At 44.0% G+C, this 18,890-nt stretch overlaps 1 protein-coding gene across 4 annotated transcripts in view; it reads left to right on the forward strand.

Moving 5' to 3' along the window:
- The window catches only part of ARHGEF26 (Rho guanine nucleotide exchange factor 26), an 81,595-nt gene that overhangs the window by 14,659 nt on the left and 48,046 nt on the right, over positions 1-18,890 (forward strand). Inside the window, exons 1-4 of one of the 4 annotated variants that reach the window (XM_074878370.1) lie at positions 7,865-12,193; positions 13,222-15,130; positions 16,658-16,697; positions 18,691-18,836. In XM_074878370.1, coding sequence (XP_074734471.1) covers positions 14,093-15,130; positions 16,658-16,697; positions 18,691-18,836 — 1,224 coding nt within the window. In that variant the 5' untranslated portion in view covers positions 7,865-12,193; positions 13,222-14,092. Of the gene's footprint in view, positions 1-7,864; positions 15,131-16,657; positions 16,698-18,690; positions 18,837-18,890 lie in introns of those variants that run through there. The other 3 variants (XM_074878371.1, XM_074878369.1, XM_074878367.1) reach the window with 3 other exon arrangements.

The following is an 18,890-nucleotide window of genomic DNA, read 5'->3' on the forward strand; positions in this document are numbered from 1 at the left end:
CTTGGCGTTGTGTTGTACCTCTCTTAACAGTCTGAGTAAAGAAATCAAGAACCGAACGGGCAAAAAGCCCGAGCTCCTCTTTCAGCTCCGTTTCGCTTTGGGACCGCTGTGTCATTCGACAGGGGACTTCCCACATGCTTTTAGAGCCCTGCCAAGGGCCTCTTGAATCCTTTCTGTAGAGCTTGCTCACAGCTTCTCCAGCGGTCCCATCCTTGGGAAGCAGGATGTGGCCGTTTGGGCTGCCCTTTCGGCTCTGGGCGCGTTAGGATAAGCGTGAGGCGTGGTGTGGTGATGCCTGGCCATGTCCCCACTCCGGGCTGCGAACCTTTCTCTGAGCCTAGGTTTCTGCTGGTTTGGAGCGGAAAGAGCTTCATGGGAAAGCAAGTCTGGGAAAGCCAGGCAGCTGGGGCTGCGTTTGGTGCCTGTGGGCAGAAGGCAAACAGATCACTAGGGAAAAATAGGTGCATTTCTACATATGAACATATGTATTTAATAATGTGTCCAAAACGCCTAAATAACTCATTAACAGAAGTACGTAGCATAAAAGTGTTGTTTAACTGTCCATCCCAAAACAATGCCCCCGCTTTCCTGTTTCTGGGGTGAATGCCCTCGGTACAGCCTGCGGCCATCCCTGTTACACACTGGTGGGGTAGGACAGGGGACGCACCGTGTCACATGGCTCCTGCTGGCCTCTCCTGGACACAGTCAGGGCTGCCAGCAAGATCTCGGAGACATGGATCATCACAGGAATGAGATTCCCATTGCAAGGATGGAGCCAAAGGTTCACAATTTAAAAGTCTAATTTAATGTTTCTGATGGATTAAGGCCATACTTCCATTGTGTTTTCCTCCAAGGAAAGAAACTAGAATTCTACTTTATGGAAAAAAAAGGTGATTGATAAGATTTGAGATAGTTCAGGCTGATATTTTTAAACAGACATCATCTAGTGTAAGGAGTAGAGTAGCTGCAATCTGTTGCTCTTATTTTATGAAGACTCTGCAATTAATTGAAACATGGTGGGAAAAAAAATAATTGGGGTTTATAAAAGCAAGGTCTTGCAGGATTAAGATGCATGAAACTAGAAAGAAAGATTTTCCTTATCATTACTGTCTCCCTTTCTGTAATAATTCCTTATTTATGTAGAACTTCACATAACAAATGCAGATTTTTAAACTGAAGGTTTGATTTCTCTGTTGTGTTTGAACTGTGAATATGGTGACATAAAATAGAGGAGAATTGAGAAACCCTTTTTTTAAACTCTTTTTTTTTCCCCACAAAACTGTTTCAAAATACAAACAGTGTATATAATATCAAATAAATTTGTACTTAAAATCCCTCCAGGTGCAATAATGCAAGGAGTTTAATAAAAAAGGTGTGGACTGTTGTTAAAATACAGTTTTCTTTCTGAGATCATAACCATGAATTAAACCAATTGGGTAATTAAGAATCAGAACTTGACTGTGCAAAGGGCAAAGAAAGGTTTCTAATCTTTCACTCAAAGTAGGACCCTGTGAGAAAGGCTATTTTTAGACTTAAATTTTAGAGCAGACCTCTTTTGTTGTGGTACAACGTACTTCTAATAAATCTCCTGTGTTTCAAAGATCAGCTTTCAAAACTTCTGGGTCGCAGAAGCTTGCTTTTGATGTTTTTTTCCCTATTGGAAGCGTCTCAATTTTTGTAGCTTTAGTTTTGGATGGCTAGTTACAGTTAAGTAGCTTAGTCCAAGAATATTAGTGTGGTTTTTATCATTGTGATTGGGCTGTTCTGTTAATGGTATACTTAAAACAAAGATATATATTTGCTGTGGCATTTGCTGGCCAGTCATAACTATCTGGAGTATTTCAAGTATTTCTAGGTTTTCACTCACAAGGATAAGAACATCTGCAGCTGGCTGTCCTTTCTAATGTCTCTTCCCTCTGGCTTAAATACGTCTCTTGGAATTCTCAGGAGATTTGGGAATGGCTTTTTAAACTTTAAATTACTGATTAGTTGTGGCTTGACACCTGGCATGCTATTCTGACTGATACGGTGCCAAACTGCTTCATTGCAGAGCCTACTGACACGGGTGAAGAGGCTCCTGATGCCTTGGCTGTCACCTACCCAGCTCAGGGGTGGTAGAAAACTATTTCAAACTCCCTGCAAAAGATTTTGTTTATCATTACCAATGTGGCCAAGTGAGAAGGGGCCATCTCGACTTTCTCCCTGTATGTTGCCATGGCCCGTTGATGCCGCTGCCGTGAATACAGCTGACGTCTGGCAAAGGGCTCAGCGAGTGCGGCCGGATTCTGCCCTCGGTGGAGCTGGGGCCCTGCCGCTGGTGGCCGGAGCATTCACGACACCGTGGTTAGTAACCTCCACGACAGTGGTGGGGAGCGTGTAGCCTTGTCTTCAGATAGGATCTGTTTCCAGTTCTTGTGACTTTTTGGTGCTGAGGGCTTTTAGTGGTGCAGAAGATGGCTATTTCAGAATTGGTTTCCTCATGCTCTGAGGTACTACAGTGAATGTTATCATTAATAGAATCAAGTTAAACATCAACAGCAAAGAAAAGAGAATCAGGGTACATGAGGTCATGTGTCTGTTTTGTTAAGGCATATACATGTCTGTGTTCTGCAGAAAACTTTCATACATTAATTTAGTGTTTTAATTTGCTCTTCAGATTATTAGTTCCTCTAAGAAGTTATTTATTTTTATCCCACTAAAAAAATAAAGTTAAAACAAAAGCTGTCACACCATTTATAGTGGATGATAGCTGATTGGCACTTTGCTGTTTCTCTAGATGGCCTAAATTCAGTGTCGAAGCTACTGCAGGACTCCCCTCTACATCCCAATTGTACAGGGCGAACTATCATTTTTACTGTATCCCCACTGGATGCACTTAAATGAATTTAAACCTGACATCTATAAATTGAGTTTAAAAACAAATTCTAAATCAGTAAACTCATTTAAGAGTATTTACAAAGCAGTTTGGACAGGCTTAACTGAACGGATCATAAAGAATTATTAGTTACACAACTCGAGAGGTGTGGATTGTGCCATGGCTCAGACTGTAACGTAAGACCAAATTCCTTTCCTGTGAGCTTTACTGTGGGGTTGTTGCCAAGTCACAAGAGTCCATACAGGCACACGCGAACTAGCGTACAGTAAAATCCATAGAAAGTATCTGGATGGAGAAACATCTTGCTTGACAAAAATAACATTTTCTGCCATTCAGCACATGAGAGTTCACCTCTTGCAAGCATTTGTAGCTGATACTTAACATCCCCGAGGTAGGTCTTAAAAATAATTGCTCGTATCAAAGAGCCTATATAACTCAAAGTGAGATGACTTAAGATAATTTATTTTGGTTGTTTTGCTACTTGAAGAATTGATTAGTTATGATACAGAGCAAGTAGGTCTCAAGCTAGGTAAACTGGCTTGTAACGAATGTTCTTCGCTTTTCTCTGGGAGAGAAAAACATGTTCTCTGTTTCCTTCTGGCTTCTGGCTTTTATCACTGAGAAAACCAAGAACATAAACTACGTTGTAACATTGCCTAGGAATGTTATCCATTGCTTCAGTAACCTCCCGCCCGGCCAGTGAACGCACTGACACTGCAGTGGGGTAGTTCTAAATGTTGGCCTGACAAGTGCCAGCTTAATTCACTGCTGTGGGACAGAGGATGCCAGCAGTTTAGCACCTCTTTTCTTATTTGTCCAGCTTTTTAAGAGAGAAAGAACATGCAGAAACAAGAACAGGAAGCACTTTACAGTATCATAGACAAACTGCTGCTTGCAGTTCTCTTTTTAGGTTTTCCAAGTAATGACACAAAGATGGAAATTCTTTTCTCTTGTTTTCAAACTGCATTTTTAAATATTTGTTGCCACTTTTTTCTCTTTCATCTCCTTGGAAACTTTGAATAAAACTGTAAATGAGAAACAAGCACTTCGACACCACACAGGAGTCCAGACGTGTATTTAACAGCACAGAGCTCGCTAGAAAGAAGCCAGGCAAAATTTTCTGAGAGCTGCTAAGAAACATTCTTGCTGTATGTGTGCGTACCTTAATCCACTCTCACCTTTTTTTCTTCTATATCCCAGAGGAGCATAATTCAACATTAAGAAAACCTCCATACAAAATACCTAATATCAGACAGTAAAACTAAAACCCTGAATCATGGTAGGCAAGACCATGTGCAAATGTGAGCAGTGTTGTAACAGGAACCACAAGACACAGAGCTCCTTCTAAGCATTCGGCAGACCACGGAGTATTGTCACCTGTGCTGTAAAACCACTGAGAAGTCTCAGTCCGTGTTCAGAGGACTTTCCTCAGCCCCCTAAAGCCAGCTGAAAACCAGCACCGCTCATAGTTGCTGCTCAGTTTAATGGATCATAAAAATGTTCGAGGTGGTGTCCCCGTGCAGTCAGGGCAGCTTGTGTTTTGTTTCCATGGCCATCGAGTGAGTGCCATGTTCGCTTCCAGTGTCAGGGACTTGTAAGGCCTTTACAAAGCCAGTGGAACTCAGCTGAGTAAGTACTCATCCTTTGAGAAGGGCTCTCCCCTATTAAAGCTCTTCCCAACTAGGTAAAGTATGCGGACTTGAAACTGCCTGAGCAGTCTGAGCTTTGTTAGGTCCATGCTTACGCACGCTGGCCAGCTGACCTGCTGGAATAAGTAAGTTCGCATGGCTCTTGTGCTAAGTTTTTTCACAGTAACTTGAAAAGTATTTAAACTCTTTATTAACATTTATAAAACAGCTTATTCTCCACGGCAGCTGTGCTGGGCAAGGTTTCTGCTTATTTTGGGTCCAGTATTGCCTCTCTGGAAGAATGCCTTTTTCAAGGTCTTGATCACCCTCTGTTCGATTTAAGGGATAAAATTAGTCTGTGACTAATTTTGAAACCAACTGAAAAGCAATAAAAATGTTTTGTCTGTGGGGACTTGTTTCACAGATAAAATTAATAATCTCAGCCAAATTTACTGCTTAGGCAGAGTGCACTAGCTGTTCTCCTTCAGACAGGGGCCTCTGGCAAAACAACACTTTGTCCATCCGCTTCTTTTTTTTTCCTTCCTTTTGAATCCAGGGTTCTTCTCTTTTGGGATTCTGGTCTGTTCTTGGCTCAGTAAGTGTCTCTACTCCCATCTTTTCTCTCTTTAGTCTTGTTAGAAGCGTTGTATGACTTCTCAGACTTCTCACTCTGCCTCTAACTTGCTGTTGTTTCAGTTGAAGGTCTTTCTTTCCTTCCCTGCAGTACTCTGTTTTACATACCCCGTCTCCTTTTTGTCTTCCCCATGACTGTACCTATCCCTTCTAGAATTGCAGTTGCCAGAATTGCCATTTACAAGCCATGTACAACCTTTTACAATAAATAACCTGGGGAGAATAGTCCTCACCAGCAGAGCAAAGTGCAATGACAGCACTCCAGCTGAGCAGGTACTAAGAGAAGTACTTTTAAGAGATGCTTGAGTTGCTTAGTTAATGCTTGTGCTTTCAACACAGAAGTGCTCCATCTAACTGCTGAGATGTGCTTTGGGGTTTTGTGTACTTGTTTTACATATATAGAGAGATACATACACACATAAAAACATATGATTTAAGTATGAGAATTATTTTGGTAGAGCTATACAGGTTCTTGTGCATTGTGTATCTAATTGTGTTCACTATTAATAGTCTCCTATCTTAATTAACATAGTTATTTGAGAGAAGTGAATGATGAAAATTACTTCAGAAGGCTTTATTGCCTGAAGAAGAGAGAGAATCAGTTCTGAAAATGGTGGTGTAGGGGATGAGAAAATGGAAGGTTCGGTCTGGGATGTTTCTTTTCATTCTTAAGGATCTTTTGAGAAGCAGAGACATAAATGAATTTTGAAGTTCTGTATGGTAGGTTAGGAAGTAAGTCACAGCCAAGGTGAAGGATGAAAAAAGGACGTAGATAATACTATAGAAATTATTTCCAAATGAGAACACTTAAGTGACTGCTAGAAAATAAGAGCATGAATCTGACTGGAAAGGAGACCACTTTAGAAAACTCGAACTCAGAGAAACCATATAGCTGAATTTTGGCACACACAACAACAGAATAAATCCCACTAATTAAAATGTATTTGAGCTAATTAGTGGGTTCAGAGTTGAATTAGGAACACTTCTAATAGCTTGAAGAGGAAAGATAATAAAAGAAGTGCCAATTTTTCAAAATGTTTGGGAAAGGAACAATGCTACATACAGTGCTATTGACGTATTATTTGGACAATATATTGTGCATAGCGCAGTGCATTGTAGAAGGGGCTGGTGAAATGTGAGAACGGCCTCTCACTGAGTAGATAGGGGAATTCTGTCAAACTCACTGTTACTCAGGTCCAATTAGTCCTACTGCAGCCAAAATCGTGGTCTTATTAAGGTCAATAATAAAGCTCCCACAGCCTTTTGCAGAGCCAGGATCTCACTGTTACGTGTGCATTGATGCATAGTTTCCACTGACGGAATTTCAGCCAAGAAGCTAAGTGAAGTGTGGAATCTGAATGTAGGGAGTACAAATGGGGAACTTGAATTTAAGGAGGAAAGGCACACTTCAGAGTTTCAGCTCATTAGAGAGACACCAATACAAGCCTCACACTCCAGATTTCCTCGTTTTCTGATTCTGTTGCTATGGCATTCATAAAATTCCAGCACTTCAGTGCAGCAAAGGGGAAATCTGGTGCATAACTATGGTTAATCAGTTGTCCGGTTGTTCGGAACTAAACCTGCTTCAGCATTTCTGAGAATCAGCCCAATGCAGATAAGCCATTAAACAGGGCTTAGGTGTCTAACCTGAGAGATTCCGGTTCGAAAGTCTCAGCCTCTGTTTACAACAGCCACCCCGTGCGCAGCAGCTGTGGCACCGAGGTTGGGGTGGTGCTGCAGGGCTCTGTGGGATGTAGGGTCAGCAGTGGGCCCGTGGAAGCGCCTCTCACCGGAAACCACAGACTAGCCAAGGGACACAGCGAGGCTCGGCAGTCACAGCCTGAAAGGGGCTCCAGGGCAGGTGACTCTCTGCTCTGACTACAAAGAATGACAGTGGTGAATCAAACCCATAAATTATTATCTATCATTAAGGAAGCAGATCAAAAACATAGTGGTTCTCCAATTTCTCTATGAGCAGAATGTTCATTCCTTTAAAAAACAACAAAAAAAACCCAACAGAAAACAAGCTTAAAGAATAAGAAGCAGGTCTTTGGAGACATACCCACAATAATGATCCTCTCTTCCTCCTGTCACTTGTTCAGGCATTTTCTGTGCAACATGCAGACAAAGAAAGAATAAAGAAAGACCAGACATAGAAAATAACATCCTTGAGCTGCAAAGACGTGTTTTTGCAGACTCCCAAGCTTTCTTTAGTTTCTAATAGCAACCACAAAACGTCTTCAGCTATGGCAAGCAATGCTTCAATCCTTTTGTTAGGAAATGTTTGAAGTACCTTATCTTCCTGCTAAACTGTTTAAATAGCAGCATCTGATGAACTACAGTAATCAGTTAAAAGAGTTTATGTCTGCATTTTTCAGAGACTTTTCCTTAACTGTTCTCCTATAGAAAGGATGTTCTTAGAATTACTGAGATGAAATTCACTGTCAGAATTTCAAACATATAAATGGAATCCTAAAACTGGAAAAACAATTTATATAAATAAACAGGACATGAAGGGACCCACTTTTCAGTTTCACAGTTGTCCTTTAAAATTCAGATTCATTACATACTCACTGAACAAAAATTGGAAACAGATATAACTTTGGAAAGTTTGGTAACCTTCTATAGAAATTACCTACTTTAACAATAGACACACCTAATCTTACTGGACCTAATTATCTCCATTGAAGTCCATGGGAGTTTTACTAGTGAAAGTATTGTAGATATAAACTTTGTTGGAAAATAAAAAGTAACAGCAAAGAAGGACATCTAATTCAAGCAAGGTAGGAAATGGTTTTCACATCAAATTTTGAAATACCACATACACACACAGACACAAGATTTGGTTCAAATATTGAGATCTCAGATACTTTTGTTAGAAGCACCTCTACACATGTAGTCGCCACGTAGCTTCCTTCTCTCACAGTAGGAGATGATCTCTGGACCCAGTTGGATGCGGTAAATGAAGAGACATTATCAGGAAATATTGCTGTTAAAGTATCTGGGTTAACAAGTAATATCAGCTTAATTGTTGGTAAACTTAAGGTTACTTTTATGATTGCGTGGGCAAGAAATTTGTAACTTCATTACAAGAATCAAAGAGGTGGCAGTACCTCAGTCATTAGTCATGTTTCTCAGGGTACTCATTCTTTCTTACTCTTTCTCTGCTGTTCTGTTCCAAGCTACATCCCAGTTTAACAGTAAAAACAGCATCTTCTTTCAACTTTGATGCTCCATGAGCATTAACAGGTTCTTTATTACTGCAGTACAGTGTGGTTTGGTGATATGGGTTTCCCCTAAAAGCTTTTAGTTAATGCTGCAAAGCTTTCTACTATTGCTGATTAACAACAGCAAAAACAAGAGGAAAAGAGAAATAATTAAAGAACCTGTCTTCTGCTGTCTTTGATTGATTTATGGTTAAAATGTAGCTGAGCATTATTCACACCAAAATCTCTCACAGTCTACAGTTGTACAGAAAAGGATGGTGGGGGAGAAGCTCAGAAGGCTCTACCCTGTCTAGATGGCACGGCTGTAAGCGTTGAGGTTGCCTGCGTTGCTGGAGTAACAAGTGTCCTCCTCAGTAAAATTCTGCTACTCTCATTGGCAAGAAGCTCCACGCCCTTGCAGGCCATGTCCCTGCCAGAGTGAGAGAACAGTAACTGAAGGATTTTACCAGTGGCCTGGCTTCGTCACACTTACATCTCAGCTTTTCTTCAGTTCGGGGTGACCTCTGTCACTCCTGTTGTTGTGGTAGGGTTTTTGTGAGACAGTAAGAGTCTTATTCCTTCATGCATGCTAATTATGAGATAGAGACTTGCACTAATCTTCAGAGAACAGTTGGCTCTTTTTCAGCTGACTGTAAACAGACTGCCCAAAGTCATGAAAAAGAGTTTCAAAAGAATGTTATTTATATTAATGTTTCCTAGCTGCCAGTTAATACAGATGGAACATAGAGTTGATCTCCTTGCAGCTTAAGCGGGAGCTGGGCACTTCCCTTAGAGCCATTTCATCCCCTTCGCCTCCGCCCGCGGGTGCAGAGGGGGACAGGCAGATGTTGCTGAACATGCCAGCTGCGGGAGGCCGGCTACAGCGCACGCCCAGGCAGCAGCGAAGCTCAGCTGCACCGTTCGGACGTTCTGGGGGCACGGCTAGTGTGGGACCTGGGGTGGGAAGGGACCCTTTCCAAAGGGATGCAGCTCACAGCACCTCCATGGGAATGGATGCTGCTGCAGTCAGTTCCTGCTGGCACGGGTTCTTGCTTCACACCCCCTTCACCCCAAAACTGGGACATAGAGAGGACTGATGTATGGATTAAGAAGCAATGATAGAGCAAACGGAATAAATCCATTTATTTAAAACACTGAATGAGAGGTGTTTCCTGAACATCTCAAGGTGTTTGCAAGGTTGAAGAGCTATAGCCCAGCACATGCCAGGGGGACAGCCCTGAGCTTTTAAATGTTATTGATATTGAACATACAAAGTGTCCAAATATTTTTCTTCCTCTTCTGTTGTTTGCCAGAAAGTGCAGTACCAACTCTTAAGTTACTGCATGAACATTTAAATTTGATTTTTACATTAAGATCTTACAAAAATGTGTATATTGAAATGTGTAACCTTTGCAAGCTACGTTTAATCTTACTATTAGTTGTTGGCTTGTTATCTTGAGAGAATCATTTGTATCTGAGTGACAAGATACAATTCTGCTGTACTGAATTGGAGAGAAGAGAATGGTGTATTTCATATGCCTAAAATATGTAGAGTATGATACTGTTACACTGCCATCTATTAAAAATTATCCTACAGGACACTTACAACGAGCACTGCATTTGGGACTGTGAAGCACGGGTGTTTAATCCATAAATAAAGCCAGAGGCTCGCTAATGCTTTCTCTCTTTGATGTCACAGAGAGGAAGAGCGTGCTCTTGATCTGGATGTGGGGAAAAGATGAATAATCCTCCATTTTCTTGGTAGATTTTCAGGGAATAACCATATTCACCAGTGAAAATATCCATGCATGTCTTCTAATCTCTGTCTCATAGTGGTGATGATAAACGTAGTCTTCTGGGTATCAGGGAATGTTTAGTGGCAAGCAGGTACAGAAATGCTTTCTGGTTTGGTGCAAATTCATAACACCAGCTTTTAGGTCTTTTGTACTAGCTAGGAAATGGTGGATTGACTTAAAACTTTCACTAGTAGACGTTCAAGATCACTTAAGTGGATTAACCCAATTGCTGAGAAGACATGCCTGAAAGCTTTACCATGGATTTCTTCCCTCCACATCATGGGGTGTCCAGCGTTTCAGGTCTCCCCCTCGGCAAGCAACTGTGCTTTGTCTGTAGCGGGCCCTGGAGAAGGACACACTCTCCTGGCTGGTACTTGGCTCACTTCAGTTTTTTTCACCTCTAGAGAAGTACCGCAGTGATTTTATTCTGAGACCTTGCTTTGTATGAGGTGTTAATAACCATGTTTAAATTTCTTTCTTCTCTTAAATTATATAGCTGATTTTACTTTTCTTACAATGGCAATTTTATTGTAAGGGGTTTCTTTCTTTTTTACTGTGTATGAAATCGAACACTGAGGTGGCTGTTCAGAAACCAAAATTATTCTTGTAATAGTTTAATAAGTATGTGTAAGAGAATAATCTTGTAAAAGCTGATTACCTCAGTTATTAATAATTCGGATTTATGAGGTAAGTAATATGCTGCAACTATATCCAATTCCTTGGCAATTCCATGTGGTAAATTGAAAGATAATTTTAGAAATAATCCTGTATGTGAATTTTCTCGATAATTAATGCAGAAGGCTGTGAAATCCTAAGTGACAACTGAGCTAGCTTCGTAGGTTATGCCTGTGGCTTCTCCTTGTGTGCTTTGGCTGTTTGAAGTTGGTGTGGCAATTAGAAGTGTTGTCTCATTTGTGAGACATGCAAATTTGTCAATTTTAATTTCATTGTGCTTTGCTTAATTTTATTTTTAGTAAGATTTTTGTTTTTCCTGGATTCTTCTGGCAGAACAATTAATGCATCTGAAGTTTATATGCGTGTACACATGGTTGACTGTTCCTTATGTTTTCATCTATATTTTTTTCTGATTGTTTACTACCTACTAAACAGGCTTAGTGTATATAATATTTTTTATTATCTTAAAAAAGATTAATAGAGCACTTTCAATCTATTTTTTTTCTGATTCAGTGATACATGAACTCTTGCAAGTCTGGAGAGAACAACTAAAAACCTAACAATTTTTTTTTTTCTGGCCCTTCTCCCTTCAAGTTTAGTCAGGAGCTTAAGTGGGTGCCCATCTTTAAATAAGCAAGTTATTTTGTTGATCTCGAGTTGGAAGATTTGCACTCTTGAAGTTAGGCATGTGTCGATGCACCAGAGTGAATTCTAGCCCATGTGAGGCAACCCCTGGCCCTTTCTCCTCTGATTCTGTACTCACATGTGTGTTTGGGGGGGATTGGTTAGACAGCCTTTGCAATATTTTGCCATCAAGTCTGATGCCAGCCCTTCTCTTTGCTACAGTTCTCCTCTTTTCTAACTACATTTCTTTCTTGTAACAAACACAATCATCACCTCAGCCTTCAAACTTTCTCAGTATCAGTTCAAGATTTGGCGTCTGCCAAGTAGAAACCCGGTGGGGTTTTTTGGTTAAACATACTCCCAGGGAGGTGACTCCCTTACTCCTGCCAACGACTTGAGGAGTTTCCTAAATGCATGTGCTTTCCCCACGCAGAGGACAGAGCTCTCACTGCTCATTGAGGAACCGCGTGTGCCCCAGATGCGGGGCCGGCTCTCTCCTGAAACCTTGGTCCCCAGCCCTAAAGCCAGCCCTGCGGGCGGGCAGCTGCTGGGCACCGGGCTGCACCCTCTACCATGTCCTACTGCTAGGCTGTGTTGCAGGCCCAGTCTCTACATCAAAGCGTTTTATGTCACTCTTTTCCAGTTAAAGTCTGTGGAGAACTCAAGTTTGCACCTCGAAGGTATTGAAAGCAAAGTGCCCTCTCAGCCAGGTGTGAGGAAACACCTTCAGCCTGACAAAGCCTTCCCTGCTCCCAGGTACTTAGCCATTTCCTGAAGGTCACTTAGATGTAAATGACCTGAGCATTTCACCACTAATTTGGGTGGCAGAAAACTTTGAGAGTGAAGGGCAAGATTAACAGGAAGAGGTATGCCCCGCATGTCCTTCAGTGCCTTAGTGTCCCATCTCCAGACCTCTGGATTGCAGCGTCCCAGGCTGCCAGGGCAGGGCCTGGACTCGAGCATCTTCATGCGTTTGAGGGATTTCTGTTCTGCCCGGATCAGATGCATTACACAGGAACAGAAATCACACCTAGATTTGATCCTTCATGCATTTGAGGGAAGCCTGACAAATAATTCATTTGTGATTCGATACTAGGAGAGCGTTCTAAATTATATTTTATATTCATATCTAGTGTGACATTTAATAGTGGAGCTAAATAATTACTTATGCTAAATGTTCCACATACTGTGACAAGATGGCTCTTAAAACATAGGGATTATTACTTTTTTCCAGAAGTAGAGACAAATTTTAACTGCAGAGAAGCAGATAGTGAAGTAAGGGCATGTTGTAATTATTACTAAATGCAATAGTTAGAACAGAAAAAGTGTCCATGTTACTTATTTCAGCGACTGTGCTGCTCCTCAGCGAGCATCGGCGGCCAGGCCTGGGATGAAGGCAGGGCAGCGCCCTGCACAGGCCCAGAAACGTGAAGTGTGCGTTTGTTTTGCTTTTTAAAACCTCCTCTGTTCTTCTCTTATCTATGTTTAAGTTATAGGATGTACCAAAGTCACAGCTAAGTTTCAGCATTCTTACAGACACAGGTTTTTTGGGGTGATGTGGTTTGTCAGAATTCCCTGCAGATTCACCATTTGTGTCCTATTTTCTTACCAAAAAGCTGCTTTTCCCAGCACTTTAGCAGACAGTGAGCCAGGCTCAGCTGTCCGAGCCCAGCGCTGTCTCCAGCCATCGAGGGGCCCGTGCGAGCCCCTGCCCGGCTGGTGCGGCCGAGGCGGCACATGGCGACGGTGTCACCACACACTGCTCCCACCTCTTTGATTTCCAGTATGAAATCAAACATTTTCCGTGCGTGGAGGGTGCTTGTGCCTTCCTCCAGCGAAAAACTGTCACGATTAGGAATCGCACAGGTCGGAAAAAGGCCCTGAAGCGGCCGGAGGCTGGTCTGCTTCGCCATCCATAGAACTGGTCTCGGTGTCGGCGCTGCCCACGCTAACTCTGAGGTAAGTTACTCCGGTTTGGGCCGAGCCGTGACTCCAGTTACTCGTGTGGAGTCCCGGGCTCCTCCTCCCAGACCGCGCTGCCCCGCCGGCCGCGGCCCGTTGCCTGGCTCCCGCTCCGGGGCAGCCGGGCTCCGCCTCAGCGCGGCCGCTCCCGCCGCCCGGTACCTGGTCGGCCCGGCGCTGCCCGCGCCCGGCGGGGGCGGAGGGCAGGGGAGGGGCCCGGCGGCAGGGCCAGGCCGGGCCGTGGCGGGGCAGCACCGCGGTCGGAGGCGCCGGCGGAGGGGCTGCGCGCCGCTCTCCCACTCAGCCGAGCCGCAGGTGGGGCGGGCAGGCGGCCGGGACTCCCGTCCCCTCCGCCCCTGGGGAGCGCTGCCATGAGGTGAGGCCCTGGGCGCTGCGGGCGGGACGGCGGCCGGGAACGGGCCCTCCCTCCCTCCTTCCCTTCCCTTCACCCGCCGCCGGGCGGCCCTCGCAGGTGGGAGCAGCCCCCGCCGGCGGGAAGCGCGGGGTGGTGCCGGCCGGGGGGGAGTGTGTGTGTGTATGTGTGTTCCTGCCTTCCCTCCTCTCCGCCCTGACGAGCGGTGCCGTTCGCTTCCCCTTCGCCGAGCTGCGGGGGGAGCGGCGCCGGGCGGGAGGTGCTGCCGCCGCCCCCCCTCTCCGCCCTGAGGCGGCGGCGGCGGCCCCGAGGAGCGGGCGATGGATGGGGAGGGCCGGGCGGATCTCCCCGGCGACGAGGCGGCGGCGGCGCGGTGGAAGAGGAGGTCGACCCCCCGGCCGCAGCCCCGCACCTGGAGTAAGCCCCGGCCCCAGTCGTACCAGAGCCCCAACGGGGTGCTCGTCACCGACTTCCCCGTGGAGGACAGGTGCAGCTTCACCGTGACTCAGCCCGCCGGCACCGTCAGCACCTGCCCGGGCAACCGAGCGCTCCACAGGGGCCCCCCCTCGTTCAGCTCCAGCATGGGCTCGGTGTCCAACGGGACGGTGAGGCCTCCAGCCCGCAGAGCCGTCTCCCCTGAGCGGCCATCCCGGGCGCTCGCTCTGGTGGCCAACAGCCCCGTGGGTTTTACAGCCAACGGCACCCTCGCCTCCCCAGGAGGCCAGCTGGGTCATCCCCGGAGGATCGCCAGTCCCTCAGTGCTCGCCCCACAGCAAGAACAGATTGTTTTTGCGGCCAGCCCTCAGCCCTCGCCTTCCTCCAGTAGCAGCAACGTGGCAGCGCTGCCCTCGCAATGCAACCGGGTGTCCAAAACAGCAGAAGCGCCACTGGAGTCCCCCGGGGTTGCGCAGGCGATGTCCCCGGAGCAAGGTGTAACTCCCCAGAGGCCGGCATCCCCCCAGGACCAGCCCGTGGTCCTCAGCACCAACAGCCCCGCCGCTCTCAAAGTGGGCACGCAGCAGATCATTCCCAAGAGTCTGGCTTCCGAAGTAAAGGTGGCGGGCAAAGCCAGCGGCCAGAATGCGGAGACGAGCAAGAGGGTGCTGAAGGTCCGCAGCATGGTGGAGAGCTTCAGTGTGCCTTTGGTAGCCGATGCTGAGGAAGAGGCTGAGGGCGACCTGGACAGCCCAGGGACCCTGCGACGCGGCCTGAGGTCGACGTCCTACCGCAGAGCCGTGGTGAGCGGCGTGGACTTCGACAGCTCTTCTAATTTTAAGAAGAAAAACAGAATGTCCCAGCCTGTACTTAAAGCAGTTGTTGAAGATAAGGAAAAATTCTCAAGCCTGGGGAGGATAAAGGTAAGTTGTGCTGCTCGGTGACACGCTGATTTGAATGGTGTAGGCTACACAGGAGCATGATTTGCAATCTCTGTGTTTTCTGTAAACGCTGGGGTTTTTTGGTTTGCCTTTTGGTGCCACAAAATTTTTCGTAGTTATTGATGAGCCTCACAGATTACTTCCAAGTGATGTTTTCAAAAGAGGCTTCAGGGACCTGATTCTGTTGAAATCTGGGCAGCTCAGAAATGTGTTGATGGCAGCCTCGAACTTGCATTTCCTGCTGGATTCCCCAGGCTTTCTTTCACAATAAAACTGACGTTTTAAAACCTGTTTCCTAGAAGGTAGTAAACAGGAAAAAAAGAGACATTGACTTAATAAAGTCTGCCTGCTAGAGTAGACAGACTGACAAAAAAAATGAACTTCCCCCCTTAGTCCTCTGAGACGTTACTTTTAAAGTATTTTTAAAAATCAAAGTGTGATTTTTAAATTGTTAGAGACCACTTAAGGTATCTTTTTGTAGCTTAGTTTTAATGCCTGCAAGTAAAAGCAGAATGCCTGTTTTTAATTCTTGATTGTAATCCCTTAGGAGTAGTAGATTTATATCAAATGTTAATGTGTGAAAATTAAGTTATAAAGACTTACTGAAAACAATCTTTTATTTGAACATACCACATTGTAGTCTTGTATTCCCTTCTTTTAAAATACAATTTGTTACTTTTTAAAAAATACATTGGTAGGTTTCTGCGGAGTGTTTGGAACTGTGTAATAAAGTACCTCAGGCTAAGGGCTAATGCCGTAGCTATTAAAATAATTATCAGCTTTATGACAATTTTTAGCCAAATTAAAAACTATGGTTATGGAGGCTTTTTTTGAAAATGCTACAAGTGGTGAAATAGTAATGGATCAAATTGTGAACTGCTGAGTAGGGAGGTGGTTTGTTTGGGTTTGATTTTGATAGTAGACTTTAACAGTAAGTTATGTTTAAAATAGGAGGACATGATATTGTCCTGTCTTTACACACAGAACTCTTTTTGCTAGTAGCATTTTTATAAATAGACTGCTTAGGCCCTGTGACTTGTTGCACCAAAACAGCTGTTTTATTTCAAAGGTTTGTTTTGGTCTCAAAATGCTAGTTTACAGAATACTTACTGTGGTGGTTCTTTGCAGAGCGTGTGGGAAGAGACCAGCCGCTCAGTCCTGTGCCTTAGATCCTCCCGGAAAAGCCCAGTGACAGCGCATGAGTTACAAGTTCACTGAACTCTTGTAAAGCTAGCTCGTGTACTGTGCTTTTGAAATGTAGGAAGAAATGAAGCATTTGGGACAAATACATATAAACAGTGCACGAGAGAAGGAAAACTAGAGTAGCTTTTCACTTTCTGTGATGAAACAATTGTTTTCATGAATACTTGTCCAACATCAGAAGTTTATAGATTAGGGCCTGTTAATTTGGTGCCTAAGTATCAAATAAAACAGAAGTTCTTGTTACTGTTGGTTATTTCTCATTCTCCTTTTAATGTGTATATATCTCTTTCCCGTTGAAATTATCAGAAGAAAATGCTGAAAGGACAAGGGACGTTTGATGGGGAAGGTAAGCTGTTTTCTGCACAGACTTGATAATATGCTCAGTCACAAGAGAAATGAACTTCAGGATCACTTCGCACACTTCTTTTGTACGCCAGTCAAAGACTAAGTACCTTGTGTTTCAGTAAACTGACTAAAATATGGAACCATAATTTTGGCACTAGACATACTTTAGGAAATATTTTAAAGAATATAGAATGGCAGGCTAAAAATAGGGTGGGGTTTTTTTGAAAGGCTTCTTTTCAGCTTAAACTCCTGTCCTTCCTGAAAGCTGAACTGACCCCTGTGTCTATGTCAGCCCTAACAGTTCTGCAGAATTATGTAGATGAGGCTCATTCCTCCAGCTGGGGCTGCCTTCCTGCCCACTCCCTGTCAATCTCCCCAGGTGCAGGACATAACTTTTGAGGATCACTTTAGGGCTTTGGGTCATCACGTGCAGCAGACACCTGAATTGTTACTCTCCGAGTTCATGGTTTGCGCAGCTGTTTCTCCTTTCCTCATAAGGCAAGGGTGCTGGGGTGAGTCTTTTGACTTTAATCCTTCTCTTGCTATCTAGGCCTCAAGTTTAAGTGTCAGAAAAACACTGTCCATGTATCTGCTTTTTTATGTTACTGATTAATTCTGGGCTTTGCCAGGCTTGCTGGGCAAACCTCCCAATGTTTCAACAAAAAAAAAATTCATTCTGGCTGTAAGTCCGTGGAAGCTTCATTATAGTAACTGCTACTCTCTTGGCTTTTCTCTGCTTAATGCCTCCTTAAGGTCATCTCGGCTGCTGTGTTACCTTCCTCTCCCTCTTGTTTCTCTTTTCCAGACTTCCCACTTTGTTCTGTTTGCATCACCCCTATTTTACTTTTATTTTCATCTTTTCTAACACTATCTCCTGATGACGTTTTCCAGATTATTTTGCGGTGGCTCCCTTGTATCTTGGACTGATCCCAACTAATAACTTTCTCTGTAATGCCTCTCAGAATTCAGTTGCTGGACACAATTTCCTGTCTTAAAAGTGTATAAACTATATAGACATGTTCCAGAGAGCAAATAGAGGCCAGACTGTGTGTAATGCCCAGCCAGGGCTTGTACGGTCCCAGCAGGTGGAACAGATCCACCCAGCCCTGTGTGGGACCTCAGCAGTTGCAGCTGTGTGTGGGGCAGCCAGACCTTTCATTTCTTTCCCCTTTCTCTTGTAGGGGAAGATTGGATCTTGTCCAAAGCCTGGCCCATCTCTAAAGTACTGTTTAGAGCTTGCATTCTTGACAGCTTAATCTGTCTGTAGGTTATTCTGGTCTTGAATTTCTCTGTCCTTTTCTGTCTGCTTTTGATAAGGGTGTGTGGTTGAGGAGGTTGGGAGGTGGAAAGGGTACGCTCCACACCTGTGTTTCTTTGCCGTTGATATTCCTGAATGAATACTGGCAGTGCTGAAATACAGAACGAGGGTATTTTGTCTTAAGGTTCATAGGCCTCACACTTATTCAGGCAAGCTTTGAAGTTTCTATTTGGAATAGTTCTGACCTCAAATTTCTGACATTTGGATCATTTCCTTCTCTTAGTGCAGTGCGAAGACAGTATTTAAAGCTGACAGAATAAAAGTTGGCATGGGTAGTGGTTTTACAGTGGTCTTGCAGATTAAAGTAGCTAGACCTCCAGATTAGTGACTCTGCTCTACTGACACGCTTGTTCCGTTCTTAAATTGCTGGCTAATTATGAAACATTGTACAGCAAACCAAGGAAGAAAAAATTGTTTTCTGTTTTTTTTCTTGACAAAGGGCACATCTGTTCTTTAATTCAGTCAGCGTGGATCTTTTTGGTAGTGGTACAGTGATCCATTGTTACTGTACTGCACCATTGTCCATCCTAAATAAGATACTATCTTTGTCTTGGAGTTTGCGAACGGCACATTGGCATTTTGGTTTCTTTCATTGTTTAAATGTTACTTACAATTGTTATGAAAGCAACTAAGCTAACTTTCTAGCAATTAATGACATACTGTTGTTGTTTTATAGAAAACGCTGTATTATATCAGAACTATAAAGAAAAAGCTCTGGACATAGATTCTGATGAAGAGTCTGAGCCCCGAGAGCAGAAATCGGATGAAAAGGTTGTTTTTCACTATAAGCCCCTGAGATCAACATGGAGTCAGCTGTCCATTGTGAGTATTTGATCATTGTAGAGCCAGACAGAGTATCTAAGAATGTATTGAAAC

The sequence above is a fragment of the Strix uralensis genome, chromosome 9 (genome assembly GCF_047716275.1).
Source record: "Strix uralensis isolate ZFMK-TIS-50842 chromosome 9, bStrUra1, whole genome shotgun sequence".
Classification (NCBI taxonomy): domain Eukaryota; kingdom Metazoa; phylum Chordata; class Aves; order Strigiformes; family Strigidae; genus Strix; species Strix uralensis.